This window comes from Lytechinus pictus, chromosome 9 (assembly GCF_037042905.1).
Source record: "Lytechinus pictus isolate F3 Inbred chromosome 9, Lp3.0, whole genome shotgun sequence".
In the NCBI taxonomy this organism is placed as follows: Eukaryota; Metazoa; Echinodermata; class Echinoidea; order Temnopleuroida; family Toxopneustidae; genus Lytechinus; species Lytechinus pictus.
The window spans coordinates 6,438,150-6,453,169 of record NC_087253.1 but is presented as its reverse complement, the minus strand read 5'-3'; the positions used below and the strand labels follow the sequence as shown (position 1 = coordinate 6,453,169).

Sequence of the window (15,020 nt, the reverse complement as noted above, 5' to 3'; positions counted from 1 at the left end):
TATTTTCAATAAGAATATAATTATCTGCATTCCTCATTCTTTTAAAAAAGATCGACTCAATATAGTGCAGTGAAGTGGTATCATGGTATGGTTTTGACAGGTCTTTTTCATTTCCAATTGTATTTTTTTTTTTTGGGGGGGGGGGGCACTCGTGCGAAACTAGCGAGCCCCCACCCCCCAATAAAAATAATAATAATGATAAAAAGGTCATTTAGTTAATAAGATTTTTGGCGAAAATATTAACTGCTGATTGAGACACGCCGTATGAGCTACGGTAAAAACAAAAAACAAAGAAGAAACAATTAGTAGGAAGTGTTCATTCTAAAAATAACTTGAAATTTAGATTCATTTATTAAATGCCATTTTTAGCTCAATAAACTTAATCCATTCATTTTAATATTCCATAAGGCTTCTTTAGAGCTTTTCATTATGAATAAACGTGCAGGTATATATATATATCGACCCCATATGCACGGCAGACAAATTTCGAGAAATAAAACATTGGTTTCAACGTCACATGTTCTGTTGTATGTGGTGGAAATGTCAATGTAATTCCTCTTATTTATTCATGTATTAGTTCTTTGTTTGACTTTATCATGACATTCAGTAAGAAATTATTATTTTCGTCAAAGCTTAGATATTACGTGGATATTTTCTATATTGTCTATTCGTTCATTAGTCTTTTTTTTCAGTAGGGTGCCGCACCAGCAGTTATTGATATTCTATCGTCACTATAGGCCCAGTAACACAAATACTAATTTTATGAACGTATGAAAGAATAAACGATGTAAGTAAGGACAGAAAATAATGTAAAGCAGTAGCGTACGCAAGTTTTTTGGAAAGAGGGGCGTTTTTCGAGCTAGATAAAATGTTGACAAGCAAAAAAAAAAGGTCTTCACCGAAAAAGTTAAGGTCATTAGGTAATTATTTCGTACCAAAAAATTGACAAGCCAAAAAATGTATTTTAGAAGAAATAAAAATGCCCCCCCCCCCTGCGTAGGCTATAAAGAAAGCACAGCATACAAAAAGGTCAGTTCAAAATCGTTTACCAAGGTAATTTTTAAATTAGTAATTTTGACGCCAAAAGTATAATAGTAAGTGCAAAATCTGACTTCGGAATATCTTTAAAAAATTAAGATGAATTATTAAAAAATGATGCACTATTAATATTATAACATCCCTTACCCATGTCTATTTTAGTTTTGATAAGTTAAAACATGTGTTACATATGCACTGTGTGTTCTTATTTAACTTACAGTAATGGGTTTCGGAGATCAGGTTTACTGAAGGTTGGATAAGATTTAAACTTAAAATAGGTCCACCTATCCTGGACAAGTTGCATGCAAACATACCGGAGTATCTTAAGGTTATTTTGATGAAATACAATATTTTAGATATCTATTTTTTTTCTCTCCTATTGGTGTTCAGTACCGAGCAAAGGTAACCCTCAAGAGGCCATGACTGAGGAACAGGTTTCACAGTGCGCGGAAGACCTCAAGTCTTTCTATCTTGAACGAATGTGCAAGATAAAACCAGACCCGCTTGATTTCAATCTAATCGTCGAATTCGAAAAACTTTACACCAACCTAGTACTGCTCAGGCACGACAGGGGATTAACAAGAGACACATCATCTCTCGATTACAAGAACCTCTTTACCACAAAGGTGGACGGAGTGCTCCCTAAAAGGCTTCTGGTTGAAGGTGAAGGTGGTGTTGGTAAGACGACTTTGTGTTCGAAGATTGCATGGGACTGGGCCGAAGGGTATGAGGAGTACAATCAATTCAACTGGGTTGTGGTTTTACCACTTCGTAACGCCATCAAGGGTCAGACAATTGGAGATTGCATGAAAAACTATCTTAAAGAAAATAACATTGTAAGCCCAAAACAGATCGAAAATTACATTATATGCCAGCCTTCAAAGGTTTTGATTGTACTTGATGGACTCGATGAGTATGATGGAGACCTATCTACCGATGACGGGCCAGATATTTCTCAGGTTCTGCGATTAGACAAATTTAAGGAGTGCACGATACTGGTGACCACAAGACCGTGGAGGGCACACGAGATCAAATGCAATAAAAAATTTGGTGGGTCTTATGCTTTCATTGCAGTTGAAGGGTTCAGTGCTGAAAATATCTCGACCTACATTAGCAAGTACTTTGTAAAGGATGTATACGCGGGGAATGACCTGATTCGTTTTATTGCAGTGAATGATGTAATCAAAGAGAACATGGCGCCCTTCCCAATTTACGTAGCTATGCTTTGCATCCTGTGGGAAAATGTAGACAGTGAGAAACGAGAAACGATTCGCAAACTGAAGACATTTTCTCAATTATTTGAGCAAATGATAATTTTCTTAATTGACCATTATGTTTCAAAATCGAAGGCCGCAGACGCTTCAGATGAAGAAAATGAGAGGCAACGTATCAAGATTTTTCTTGGTCAGATAGGATCAATGGCCTTTGATAGGCTCCTTCAACGGAAAATGGTTTTTCAGGTAGATGACTTCAGCTCGTGTACTCACGCCATGGCAATCTGTTGCAGAATCGGAGTCTTAAGCAAGGAACAAAAACTTGTTCCGAGGCAGAAAAGATCTATGAGTGCTTTACAAGCTACAAAAACAAACGTTTTCTTTCCTCACAAACTATTCCAAGAATATGTAGCAGCTCTACATCTTGCTTCTCTTTATGAGAATGATTGCGATGAGTATAGGCGGTCATTGGGCAAAGTAATGGAAACTAATGTCCAAGAATTCCGCTATCTATTGTATTTCACTGCTGCCCAGGTGAAAGAGATTGGTCTCGAAATAGTTGAGATGTTACAAGGGAGCAATCGAATCGATCCGGCCCTCATGCAGGACATCGCCGGAATAAATGATACTTTTCTTGTAGATGTTACCTTTGAAGCTTATGACAAAGATACAGCGAAGGCAGTTTGCCAACGGATATTTGCAGAGAAACGAACGCTTGTAATCGATAGAAACATGTCTGCTCACACGGTGTCTGGTTACATGTTCATCATGGAACAGCATAAAGTGGTTTGTCCTACAATACATTGAAATGAATTTTAAAATATAATTAAAAAAATTGCATTGTCTGCTCCTTATGGTGAATACAAATTAAATCAAGAAATTTGTTTTTTTCTGTACCAAAATCGAGGGGTGAAATACTTTGTTTATTTATTATTACTAGGAGAATTAACTATATAATGTTTATCTTGAAATTTCAAGTCATTAATAAACCAACACCCCCAATGAAGAGAGGGTTTACTTCAAATAAAAACTTTTTTTCGCTTGCGATTTATATATACCTTGGATTGTTTTACGATCTGTTTTTTTTTTTGCGGAAGTGAAATTATTAATTTTTTTTTAATTACCCCCCAGACATGTTACATGGAAAGAAAGATTCGTGCAGATATAAGTAAAGTTTGAAAAAAAAGTTATCTATCAAACCCGTGTTTTTTTACTTTCTCACAGGCTTGTAATTAGACTTCTAGAATATCTATTATTATGTGTATTTTCGTTTTTTAGGCATGAAAGTTCTCGTGTCTCTGAGAAATAAAGGATCTACAAGATGACCTCATCAAACGTAAAACAATATTTCGTGAAGATAATACGTTTAACCAGAAATTATAGTGGAAACCAATAATGGGACGAATATGTAGAGAAAAACTGATGTTTGAAATATCAAACTTTCAAACAATTGACTTACTTGAAATGATTTGCCTTATTCATGATTCGGAGATGAAATACACGCGCAAGTACATGATTCCGAAAGTGTTCTGAAGATCTGCATGTATAATAATGATAAAAAATAGTAATCCAAAAAAAAAATGAAAGGTATCACTGTAGTAAAATTTTACTATTTCAAAGCACTGAACTTGAAGAAGAGAAAATAAATATCTAAAACGACCTCATAGAATTACATTTTCATATATTGTCCTGTCTGCATTTCACTTAACTTAACAACTAGATGGGCTTTGTAAAGCAATTACAATGGACCAGTTATTGTGACAACACACTAGTAACGGGACATTTCCAGCTGCGTCTTTTTTTGTATGACAATGGGTCAGTAATAAGTATATATCTTTTATTAAACTGAAATTAAATTGAATGGAGTTTCCAATAAACATTTAAACTTTCAAACATTTGTTCTTCATTTTTTTAAACGTTTTAAAAGAATCTCACGAATTTTGAAATCCGCGATAATTAATAGCATAGCCTAAAACGCTGTCCTTCAATGTATTCTTGTATCACCCCTTTAATAGTACACTTTATTTGTTACGATCGTCAGGAAACGCTGGAGTTAAGAAGAAAGTGCGGACCGACTGTATCTCGGGACATAGCCGACCTGCTTTCTTCACCAACTTCTTTGACAACATTGAAGCTTTTGGAAACGGATCTCGATGACGAGTTCTATTCTGTGTCATTATATGTTTCAAAGGTACTCGTTTTTCCAACATTATTTGAGTTCAAGCTATAAGACATAATATTTTGATAAATACATTTTAGAACAGTATGCAAAATAACCAACATATTGTTTAAATAAGTAAATCCGAATACGATTGAGGATATTCTTTTATCATTGTCAGATTTAAGGTGTCAAGAATCATACGGTTTATTTGGTCCCCGTTATTCCTTCTATCGTCTGCATTTTTTAAATAGCTTGCATAACTATTTTTTGTTTGCTTTACATCAGAGAGGGGGGTTGATCAACGTAGTTCAGGAACTCCATATTGACGATCGGTTCCTTGGCGGCCTACACAAATCTGACACAACCATCAAAACCATATTCCCCAACCTGAAACGGCTGAGAATTTTGACTCTTCACACTGTCTCTCCGGTGATAGTTAAACGATTGGCACAAACCAGTCTAGAGGAGTTGTTTATCGAGCGCACACCTGATCCGAGAGAGCAAAGCCGTCGACCAGTTCCTCTAATTGGAGAACATGTTTCACTAGGACAGCTTTTCTCAGATTCATTCCCACAACTCACCTCTCTGGTCTTCAGAGAGCTCATGATCGGAAACATACGCACTACATCAATACTGCAGAGTCTAAAGAAGCACCAGCATTTGAAAACAATTAGGTAATTGAAGTATCTTATTTGATTCCATTCAAACATCATATTAAGTGAAATTTATATAAAACAAATAAAAAGCTCACTTGCATAAGGGGTTAGGTCCATTTTCATCAAATTTGATGCTTATGTCTCAATATAAGGATAGTAGATTAGATTTTTAGTAGCTCTATAAGATGATACCAAAGAAAAATTGAAATTCCTATTAAAAGGTGAACAAAAATTGTAAAAAATCACTTAAAAGGAGGGGGGGGGGTAAGATTCATTTCAGTTTAGCTCCAAAAGGGGTTACGTCCACATATATTTTTTGGGGGAAAAAGAATATCTAAAAAAAATATGAAAAACAGGTATATTTCTTTCGTACCCAATTGTGTGTTCTCATGGTAGGGTATCAGGAAAATTCAGTTTTGCATGATAATATTGCAATATGGGAGAATTGAAAAAAAAAAAGATTTTCTCGGAGTGGACCTTACCCCTTTTGCAATCAAACCCGTCTGAAAAACTTATTGTCAGAAGGGGTTAGGTCCATTTTTCATAAATTTAATTGTTTTCTGTCTCTAAACCTCTAAAAATTTTAGTCACTCTGATGATGTAAAAAAAAAATGAATTCAAATGAAAACGTGATTGAAGGTGGCAAAGAAAAATAAATTTTTGAATCCAAAGAGATTGGATTCATTTCAGTTGGCTTGCAAAAGGGGTTAGGTCTAAAATGATATATATTTTTTTTAATATATAGAAGAAAAAAAATGAAGACAGGTAGATTTTATTGTACGCTATTTTATGTTCACATGATAGGGTAGTACATCATGACAATTTAGTTCCGCATGAGAATATTGCAAAAAGTGAAAATAAAAAACGTGGTTTTCTCGGAATGGTCAAAAGTGAACCTAACCCCTTTTGCAACTAAACTCTTCAAAACAGAAACGGACTAATATCCAGGTGCACGAACTATAATCGTATCAACATATTTTGATATGATTATGACAAATTAGCATGTTTTAATGAGTCAATGACTTTTGATTACACGTTCATGTTTTTTTTTTTAGCACGTGGATTTAGAAAAGCTTATCATTTATTATAGTTTTAGGTGTTTTTTTTTTTGGCTGAAATTCATTTGATTTATTATATCGATCATAGATTCCCTTTTGTTGTCAATTTTTATAAAATCCCCATGTTAGCGATCACACAAAATTCTGAAATAATGCAAATGAGAGAAAATATCAATACGTTTGGCCCAAACTTACATCAGAAGAATTAATAATAATTATAATAACGATAATAATATCCAAGTCCTTTGGAAGCGCATAGAGACATTATTCATAATCGTGATATGCGCTATACAAGAACTGTTTATTATTATTAATAATACTCAATCTTTATAACGTGCTTTTCCCACATGGCCAAAAGCGCTCACAATTTCAGTTCACTTATTTATGCAAACAAAAAATCAGAATGACATATTAAATGAAGGTAGTTGCCTAAAACAAAAAAAAAAGTTTAAGGGACCTCATAAATGACTCAATTCTTGAGGATTGTCTTATTGTGAGAGGGACATAAATTTATAACAATCAGACACATATTTTGGGGCAAGGTTATAGAGTGATTCGTATAAAAAAGAAGTAACTTAAAAATAATCCGTTGTCTAATAGGGAGCAAGTGTAAATTACATTGTATGTAACAAGGGTTCAGGAGGTGTGTCACGAAATTATCAAAAGTCGCCTATGCATGAAAATGTTCAGTTATCTTTGGTTATTCTTTTTATTATTTCCCGTCTCATTGATATTCTGCAAAATATTGAAGAACACCTTTGAAGGTAACTAGCCAGTTATCTAACACTGTATAGCAAACGTTTCTTCTAAAAAATACATTGGGTCAGACCCGGTCAGTGGTGTTTATTAACATATGGACAGAATTGTGGGCAAAATGCCATGAATGAACACATGTTAAAAGGGAAAATATACTATTTTCAAAATCACCGAAATCACCGAAATAAGTGGATGTATAACGAAAATTGCAGGTAAATTTCGTTGAAAGTGTAGGTTCTTGGTTGCTTATTATTTCATGCTTGAGCAGGAAGAATACCAGGACCTGAAAATGAAGAAAAAAAAGATGATGTTTGGCATTTGTTGTGTTCTTCATCTGCTGTGTTCTTTTTTTACCTCAACTCATCCCTACCTTCTATGTTTCTTTCCCCTATTACTTTCTACTTATAGCTCTGGATTGATTTATTGTTCTCAATTTCACACACAATTTTCTGTTATTAGATTTATACATAAAATTTCAATCTGTTTATGTTCAGGATTTGTATTTTTCATTCGTATTGTATATTATGCTTGTATTTTGTTCTTGTTTCATGTTATACAGGGCCCCCAAGTACAACATTATTTGACTACTGATGGGGTTACCCTGTATAAATAATACCAAATAAATAAATAAATTCATCAATTTGAAATGGAGATGTAAATATCAGTAGTGGATCTGTAATAGGAATCTTGGGTGGGGGCTGGGGTCTCCGAGAAATAGGAAAGGGGGTGCAGCTAACAATTTTACATATACTAAGTAGTTCTAAAATGACCGGGGGGGGGGGGTCTTCAAATCCCTGTGATAAACCGTCATATTATCGGAAATTTTCTCACTCAACTACAGTTTTGATGATTGAAAGAAAAACAACATACATGTAGATGGACTACAATCTGTTAGGGATATGTTAATTAATGTTAAAGTATACCCATGTGATGTATATTTCGTTCTAGTATCTTCGCTTGTTTTACGGATAACGAACTAGATCCACTGGCAGAACAAATAAATGCCGAGAACAGGATCAAAGTGACGCTTCACCATGACGAGGTAAATGCATTATAAAAATTAATCAATGATAGATGCAAAAGGAAATCTAGAATGAGCAGATGGTTCCGAAATGACGAGGGGCTCTTAACATGCCACATTGATTTGTATTTCAAAACGGTGCATTTTCTTTTAAAATGTTATGGTCATGTGCAAAAGCCTTTCTTCGTGTGAATGACTAAAAAACACATTTACAAAACAGTGCAATGTGTATTGTCCTTTTGCAAAGCCTGTACTGCTAGCATTAAAAAGAAAACGAAATGCTACGATTGTAGAGATAATAATTACAAATGCACACAACATTGTGTCTGTGGCACGTTAAGAGAAATCGTGTGATGGACCTGTACAATGTGAAAGAGAACACTTAAGTAACTACAGTCGGAATGTTATTTGAAATTCCATCTCAATCAAATTGAAAACATTAGAGCGGCAGCTCCTTGGATAAAAGAAACACAAAATGGCTCGAGAGAGTGTGTTTCACTCTGGTTGAGGTTAATATAGTATTTTATTATGCTTTGATTTCAAAATTCAAATGGCGTTTTATAACATTTCTAATGTTTGTATTATTGACTATTGTACACCGCCTCCCGGGTATTATCAGCAAAACGGAAATGTGCGAATATTTCAAGCAATTTGCAATCAAAATGTTCTATTTTGTTTAAAAGACAAGTCCACCCCAACAAAAAGAAAAAAAATTAACAAGCATAAACATTGAAAATTTCATCAAAATCGGATTTAAAAAGAGAAAGTTATGATATTTTAAAGTTTCGCTTAATTTCACAAAACAGTGAAATGCACATACTCGTTGGTATGCAAATAAGGAGACTGATGACGTCATCCAATCACTATTTATTTTGCATTTTATTATATGAAATGTGAAATATTCTCATTTTCTCCTGATTGTTCAGTGAAACAACTATTAATTCCTCCCTGAACATGATGAATTAGCATTGCTTGATACTATATGGTTTAGTCAAGTTAGTCCGTATTGCCAAATCTGTAAAAAAATGAAATATTGTATAATTCCAAAAAAAAAAAAAAAAAAAAGATTTTTGAGTGAAGGAGGAACATCATCGACTGTCTCATTTTTATGTCCCTGAGTTGTGGATATCACTGTTTTGATGAAAAATAAGGGAAACTTTAAAATGTCATAACGTTCTTATTTTACATCCGATTTTTCTGAAATTTTATTTTATGAAAGTTTATTTTTTCTTTATTTATTCAAATCAAAAACTTTCTGAGTTGAACTTGACCTTTAAATATTATTTCTGTCACACCCACACAACGATAAAGTAATCGTTGTAGAAGGTGAACCGAATCACATATATGAAAGCAACGTACTTCTTGTATACTTTTTTTGTATTTGGAGGAGTTGGGCGAGTATAAAATGTACCTCACCTCGTTTTTAGTGAATTCTGCTTCAGTTCTCCGCGAACGCAGACGATCGTAACAAGCCAAAAATATAATGTGAAGCATATCATGATTTAAATAAAAACAAGTTAGATATTTATGTGAATTTATTGGCAAAGGTTAAGCTGAGACCGTTGCTACTTTGGCATCTTGGAGATTATTTTTAATGACGTCATAGACCACAACAGCTTTCTTACATTACTCTTAGATATTTAGCGAAATAAACATATCATGTTTGATAAAGAATTAAATCAAATTCAAAATAAAATCAACATATATGAATCACAAAGCATTTGAAAATTTTCCAGGCCAATTTAAAGGTCAAACGGGGCCATAAATGTAATGAATGCAACATATAATGTGGTTTATCTCATGTTTGGTTTAGGGTGTGTATATTAAGGATGTGACAGATTCTACCCCCTTACCCTTTGTAAATTTGTATTTTTTTGACGTCACGAACCACGTTCACTTTTCACATAGGCCTATAAGTAATTATGAAAAAAATGTGATACTTTATAGAATAAACCTATGGTTAGATTCAAATGATTTCAGGCTATGTAACAAGACTTTAATCAAAACATGTAACATAAGTTTTTTTTATCATATCACCCATTTTCCTACATGAAATAAGAGTGCACAGTGTTTTTATTTTTAGTTTTCTGTAAAAATATATCAACTATAATCAAGGAGAGAGTCATACACAGTAAATGATGCATTACACACAATTTCCGGTTTAAGATCAATCATAATGAAGCCACACAAGAAAATGACTTCTACAACACAAACTCACTTTAAGAACAGAATCCAGTTAGACAAATCCGACTTTTTACATCATCTTAACTCCAGTACATTTTGTGTTCTCATTCATCTTCCAGACTGATTTTCCCCTCTTTGGTTTCAACTGCATGTTCAGTTTTCCTTGTATTTAGAATGACACAATGTTATTTACATATGATACACGATAAGTGGCAAATGCTTACCCTAGAGCATGATGGCCCCGATTTAAATCCATTTGAAACAAGTTTTGATATTTCCTTGGGAGTAACTGATGTGCTATGAACAGGTACATGAGTGTCTTCCTAACTTATACTTCCCATCCATACATGGGAGGCAAGTTGCAGGGGAGTCATTCTGATCAAGCTCCCGAGGAAGAGCACCTTTGATAATCATGCTCTTTTGCTGACTTGCCAGTTGAAGCATCTGTCTTCTTGCTAAATAGTGTGAAGTAGTGCTCAGTGATTTTAGAAAGACCATTACATTTGTTATATTATTTAAGAAAGATGAAAAGTATAAATCATTATTACACCTAAATTGATCTACTTCTTCTGCATCAGACTCTATAGATTAAGATCTTATTCGAGCATCAAGTTTAGAGTGGAAAATTGACACAAGATGGTATCACAGCCTGATAGGGAATTTTCTGTGCGAAGCTGGCATTTTCCTCCAAACGTCAATACCTTATACCTTTATTGTCAATTACGTTTTCTTCAATGTGCAAAAGACGTGTAAACCCAAAATGAGAACACTGGTTGAGCAGAAATGTCAGTGTCAGGGAAAAATTATATGTGCTTCTACTGCCATTACATCTTCAGAAGATAGCTGATAGTACATTGAACAGGACATTTTGCCTACTCGTACTTATTCACGACAGAGTGGTTATTCCCAAGGAATTAAAAGACTTTCCTTGTCGATACAAGTCAGCGTCACATTGTTCTATAACTTTTAAGGATTAATGCAGTTGCTGGTCGGCCGACGAATCATATATTTCATAGTTCATAATGCAAGTGTGAATCGACGTGAGACAGCTCTGGCAGAGGCATGTAGTTGAGATTGTTGGTGAAGGGGAATCCTATGAGCATCTGGTCGAAGAGCTATGGTACAGAGGGCAGTTGTGAGAGGAATATAACAGGGCATTGTGGAAAATGTTAAATTGGTGTAGATTATTTGCAGTCACATGATGTTTTTGGATACAAAATTATATATTAAACATTTTGTGACTGTATAACTAGCGCGATCATCAACCCTTCAAGCGTGTTAATGGTCTAAACGTCACCTCACAAGTTCTTCATTTTTTCTAACATTTAAATCTACATTCAATTTTCCATAAGCTTTAATCTAATACCAAACATGATATGTTTATTTTGTACACTAGATAAGTCATAATTAAGAGATTGACCTACATGTATGTGAAAAAGAATGGTGTGGTTTATAATGTCAGAAAAGGACGTTGCTTAAGGTTGCCAAAATGGCCTTCTTCATATTCTTAATCTGCACATCCTTCACCTAACTTTCAGCCCCAAATAGACCTTTATTCATAATGCCCAACTTGTTTGTTTTCCAAACATGATATATTCATCATTATATGTTGCATTACTTACATTTGTGACCCAGTTTGACCTTGTATGACCTCAAATGACCTTTAATAGCCCTGGACACGTTTTAAATGCGTAGTGATTCATAATTATGTGGATGTTATTATGCATTTTGATTAATGTGATTATGCGTTTTGATTAATGTGATTTCAAACATGATATGTTTATTTCACTAAATAGAAGGGTCATATTTAATGTAACTGAACGTTGGTGTGGTTAATGACGTCAGAAAAATTAAATTCCTCAAGATGCCAAGGTAGCATCCATCGGATTCTTAATATGCACACTCTCAAACTTAACCTTTGGGAAAAAATGCATATTTTACATATATATTATACAAACTTGTTGTATTTAATACATTGATGACCTTAAATGAAAATTAACTAACCTTTGCGTAATATAAATGCACAGTTATCCATATATTTGCATTTGATTTTTCATCACCTTTAATCTAATACTAAACATGACACAGAAATTTCGTAAAATATGAACATTATATTTAAGAGGTAAGTGAAAAAGTGGGCGTGGCATATGACGCCAAATAAAAAAAATGCCTAAGGATGCCCTGGTGGCACCCGTCGGATTCTTGAAGTAGACACCCTATACTACAACTTCCAGCAAAATAAATGCGGTCATACCCAACATGACGGTTATGTTGTTGCTCTACTTCAAGACCAGTCAATATTATGTAATTATTCCGTTTATTTCAACAGGAACAGAGCACATTGGAAGTTGAGCCATCGACAGACTTGCTAGATGCACTTTGTCACCGAACGAGTGTTTGTAAGTTGGCTCTGATGGGACCGGGGGGAGACCTTGATTGCAAAGAGGTAGACTCAAAGGTGAGTGAACTGCCCCTCAATATACATGAAAGGCAATTGCCAAGGTTAAGAGCGCCTATGGAAAATAGGTGGAGCAATCGATCTATAATTTATAATAATATAACATTATACTAGGAGTCGTTTACCCAAACTCCATGTACCCCTATTGCTGAGGATGATTTCCCCTTTTTCGGGGGGGGGGGGGGGCTTATAAGAAAACTTCAGACTGACTAAATGATTACGTTATGATTAAAGTGCCTACAGAGAACTCTGATATATATTCATACTATAGGATATTTTTGGTCTTTTGTTTATAATTTGCATACAAGTTGAATAACTTTTTGTTCACATAGGACCTAGCTCTGCGTTTCATCGAACGTCTCTTTAGATATCATTTTAGAATTATTTCACCCTATATCCAAAACTAATAATTTTGTGGTTATTTTTTCTTTTTTAGAATGTGCAAAAGCGGGCTTTAAAAGTCTCGGATCCCCTCCCCCTCTGAAGTTTGATCAAGTTTCAATTCTACGTTGGGGTTAGGGGTTTACAGGGGTTGACTCATTACCCGTGGCCTATGTAGTTGAATGAATTTTACATTACAATGACCTTTCAAGAGGGAAGGGGTCGGGGACGAGGTACTCATAAAGACTTTCATGTATGTACGTCGCGGGAAATATATATGTTTTCTATCTCCAAACTTTCAATCATCATTTTTCCTCAATAATTGCTAAACCTTATATGTCAAGTATTCTGTATTTAATCACACAATAGCTTTCTTATCAGTGACGTATTTGCTGTCCGAGCAGTGGGGATGATAAATATAATTATATTGAGCTGAATGGGTTTTCAAACAGAGAATTTACCAAATGTTTGACAAATTTGGACTGAGAATCACAATGAAGCCAACAAAAAAGTAAAAGACTTCGTGGATATATCCTTAAGCCTCGACAAAGCTTACCCCTAATCCCAACGTAGAATGGCAACTTGATCAATCTTCAGAGGGGTAGGGCGTCCGAGACTTTTGGAATCCGCTTCTGCACATTCTCGTTGGCACTCTAAAGGCAATTGTTTTATATCGACATCATAAGCCACACCCATTTTTTCTTACTCCTCTAATTGTGACTTTTCTATTTTACAGAATAAGCATAATTATGATATCTGGTATCAAATTAAATCGAAAGAAAGTTCAAAAGTAATTATACTGATCTCATAGCATATAGGACTCGTCCAGGTTAGTTAAAGATCATTTAAGTCACCAAAGGTCGAATTGCAGAACATTTCGTGTTTTAAATGCAAACGAATCAAGAATTATATGCATATTTTTTCATGAAAGTTGTAGTTGAGGGTGAATAAGAATGTGATGGGTGCTACTCTGTCATCCATGGGCAATTTCTCATATTTTCTTACTTTATGAACCCCATCCACTTTTCACATGGGCATGTCATTTGGACAGAAAATGACCTATCTACATGTAATATGGAATAAATATATCATGTTTGGTATCAAAATTAAAGCGAATGAAAATTCATATGCATATATACGGATCATCAAACATTTGATACATGTGTAGGTAATTTTTAGGTCAATTAATGTCTTTAAAGGTCTTAAATAACACACTATACAATTCTGAACATTTGAACAGTTTTTTTTCAAAGAGAAATAATAATATGCATTAATTGATGAAACTTATAGTTGAAGGTGTGTATATTAAGAATCTGACAGGTACCACCTTGGCACCCTAAGGGATTTTTTAATGGCATCTAAGCCACGCCCCTCTTTCACATCGCCAAATATATTCAGCCCTAGAACATGGTGACAATGACCTACTTCCTACAGGGAACACGTTATATCACTTCTTTGGGAGTAACCAACATGTAATAAAGAAGTACAGGAACATCCCGAACTTTCCATTCAAACATGGAAAGGGTGGTTGCAGCCTTGCAGGGGAGTAAATCTGATCAGCTGTTCTCAAGTTAAATCTCCAGAAGACTAGCCCCTTTGACATGCTCCTTTGCTGACTGAGAGGAAAACTGTTATCGTTGGGCCATCTTTCTTCGTGCTAACTAATATGAAGAAATGCTAAGCAATGTAAGATATCATGTTATTTTCCATGGTACATGAATGAGAGAGGATATAATTCATACTTTTGTCCAGTTCACTTCTGCTGCATTAGGTTCCAAAGATTTATTTTATCTGAACAGCAAGTACAATGTGAAAATATTTCCCTTGCCGAATGGACAAAGTATACGGTATCACAACCTGATCGATAGGGCATTCGCTGTGCGCAGCCAACACATTTCCTAGCTTTCGTTCATGTCTTTAATGTCAATTATTCACCCCCTTCAATATGTACAAAGTTCATATAAGTTCCTAAAAGAATTCAAGCAGAACAACATAAAGGCATGTGTCGACAGTGAGAATTTACAAGTGCTCCTACGTTGACATCTTTACAAGATAGGAAACAGTTTCCACGTCAACATTTTGCTAATGATGTC

The 15,020-nt window shown here is 34.6% G+C and overlaps 1 protein-coding gene across 3 annotated transcripts in view; it reads left to right on the top strand.

Annotated features, from left to right (window-relative positions):
* The window catches only part of LOC129267854 (uncharacterized), a 40,851-nt gene extending 27,544 nt beyond the window's left edge, over positions 1 to 13,307 (top strand). For 2 of the 3 annotated variants that reach the window (XM_064104567.1, XM_064104568.1), the window contains 5 exons: positions 1,429 to 3,038; positions 4,294 to 4,443; positions 4,699 to 5,087; positions 7,832 to 7,925; positions 12,418 to 13,307. In XM_064104567.1, coding sequence (XP_063960637.1) covers positions 1,429 to 3,038; positions 4,294 to 4,443; positions 4,699 to 5,087; positions 7,832 to 7,925; positions 12,418 to 12,660 — 2,486 coding nt within the window. In that variant the 3' untranslated portion in view covers positions 12,661 to 13,307. The remainder of the gene's footprint in view (positions 1 to 1,428; positions 3,039 to 4,293; positions 4,444 to 4,698; positions 5,088 to 7,831; positions 7,926 to 12,417) is intronic. The other variant, XM_064104569.1, reaches the window with a different exon arrangement.
* Positions 13,308 to 15,020: the final 1,713 nt, after the last annotated feature.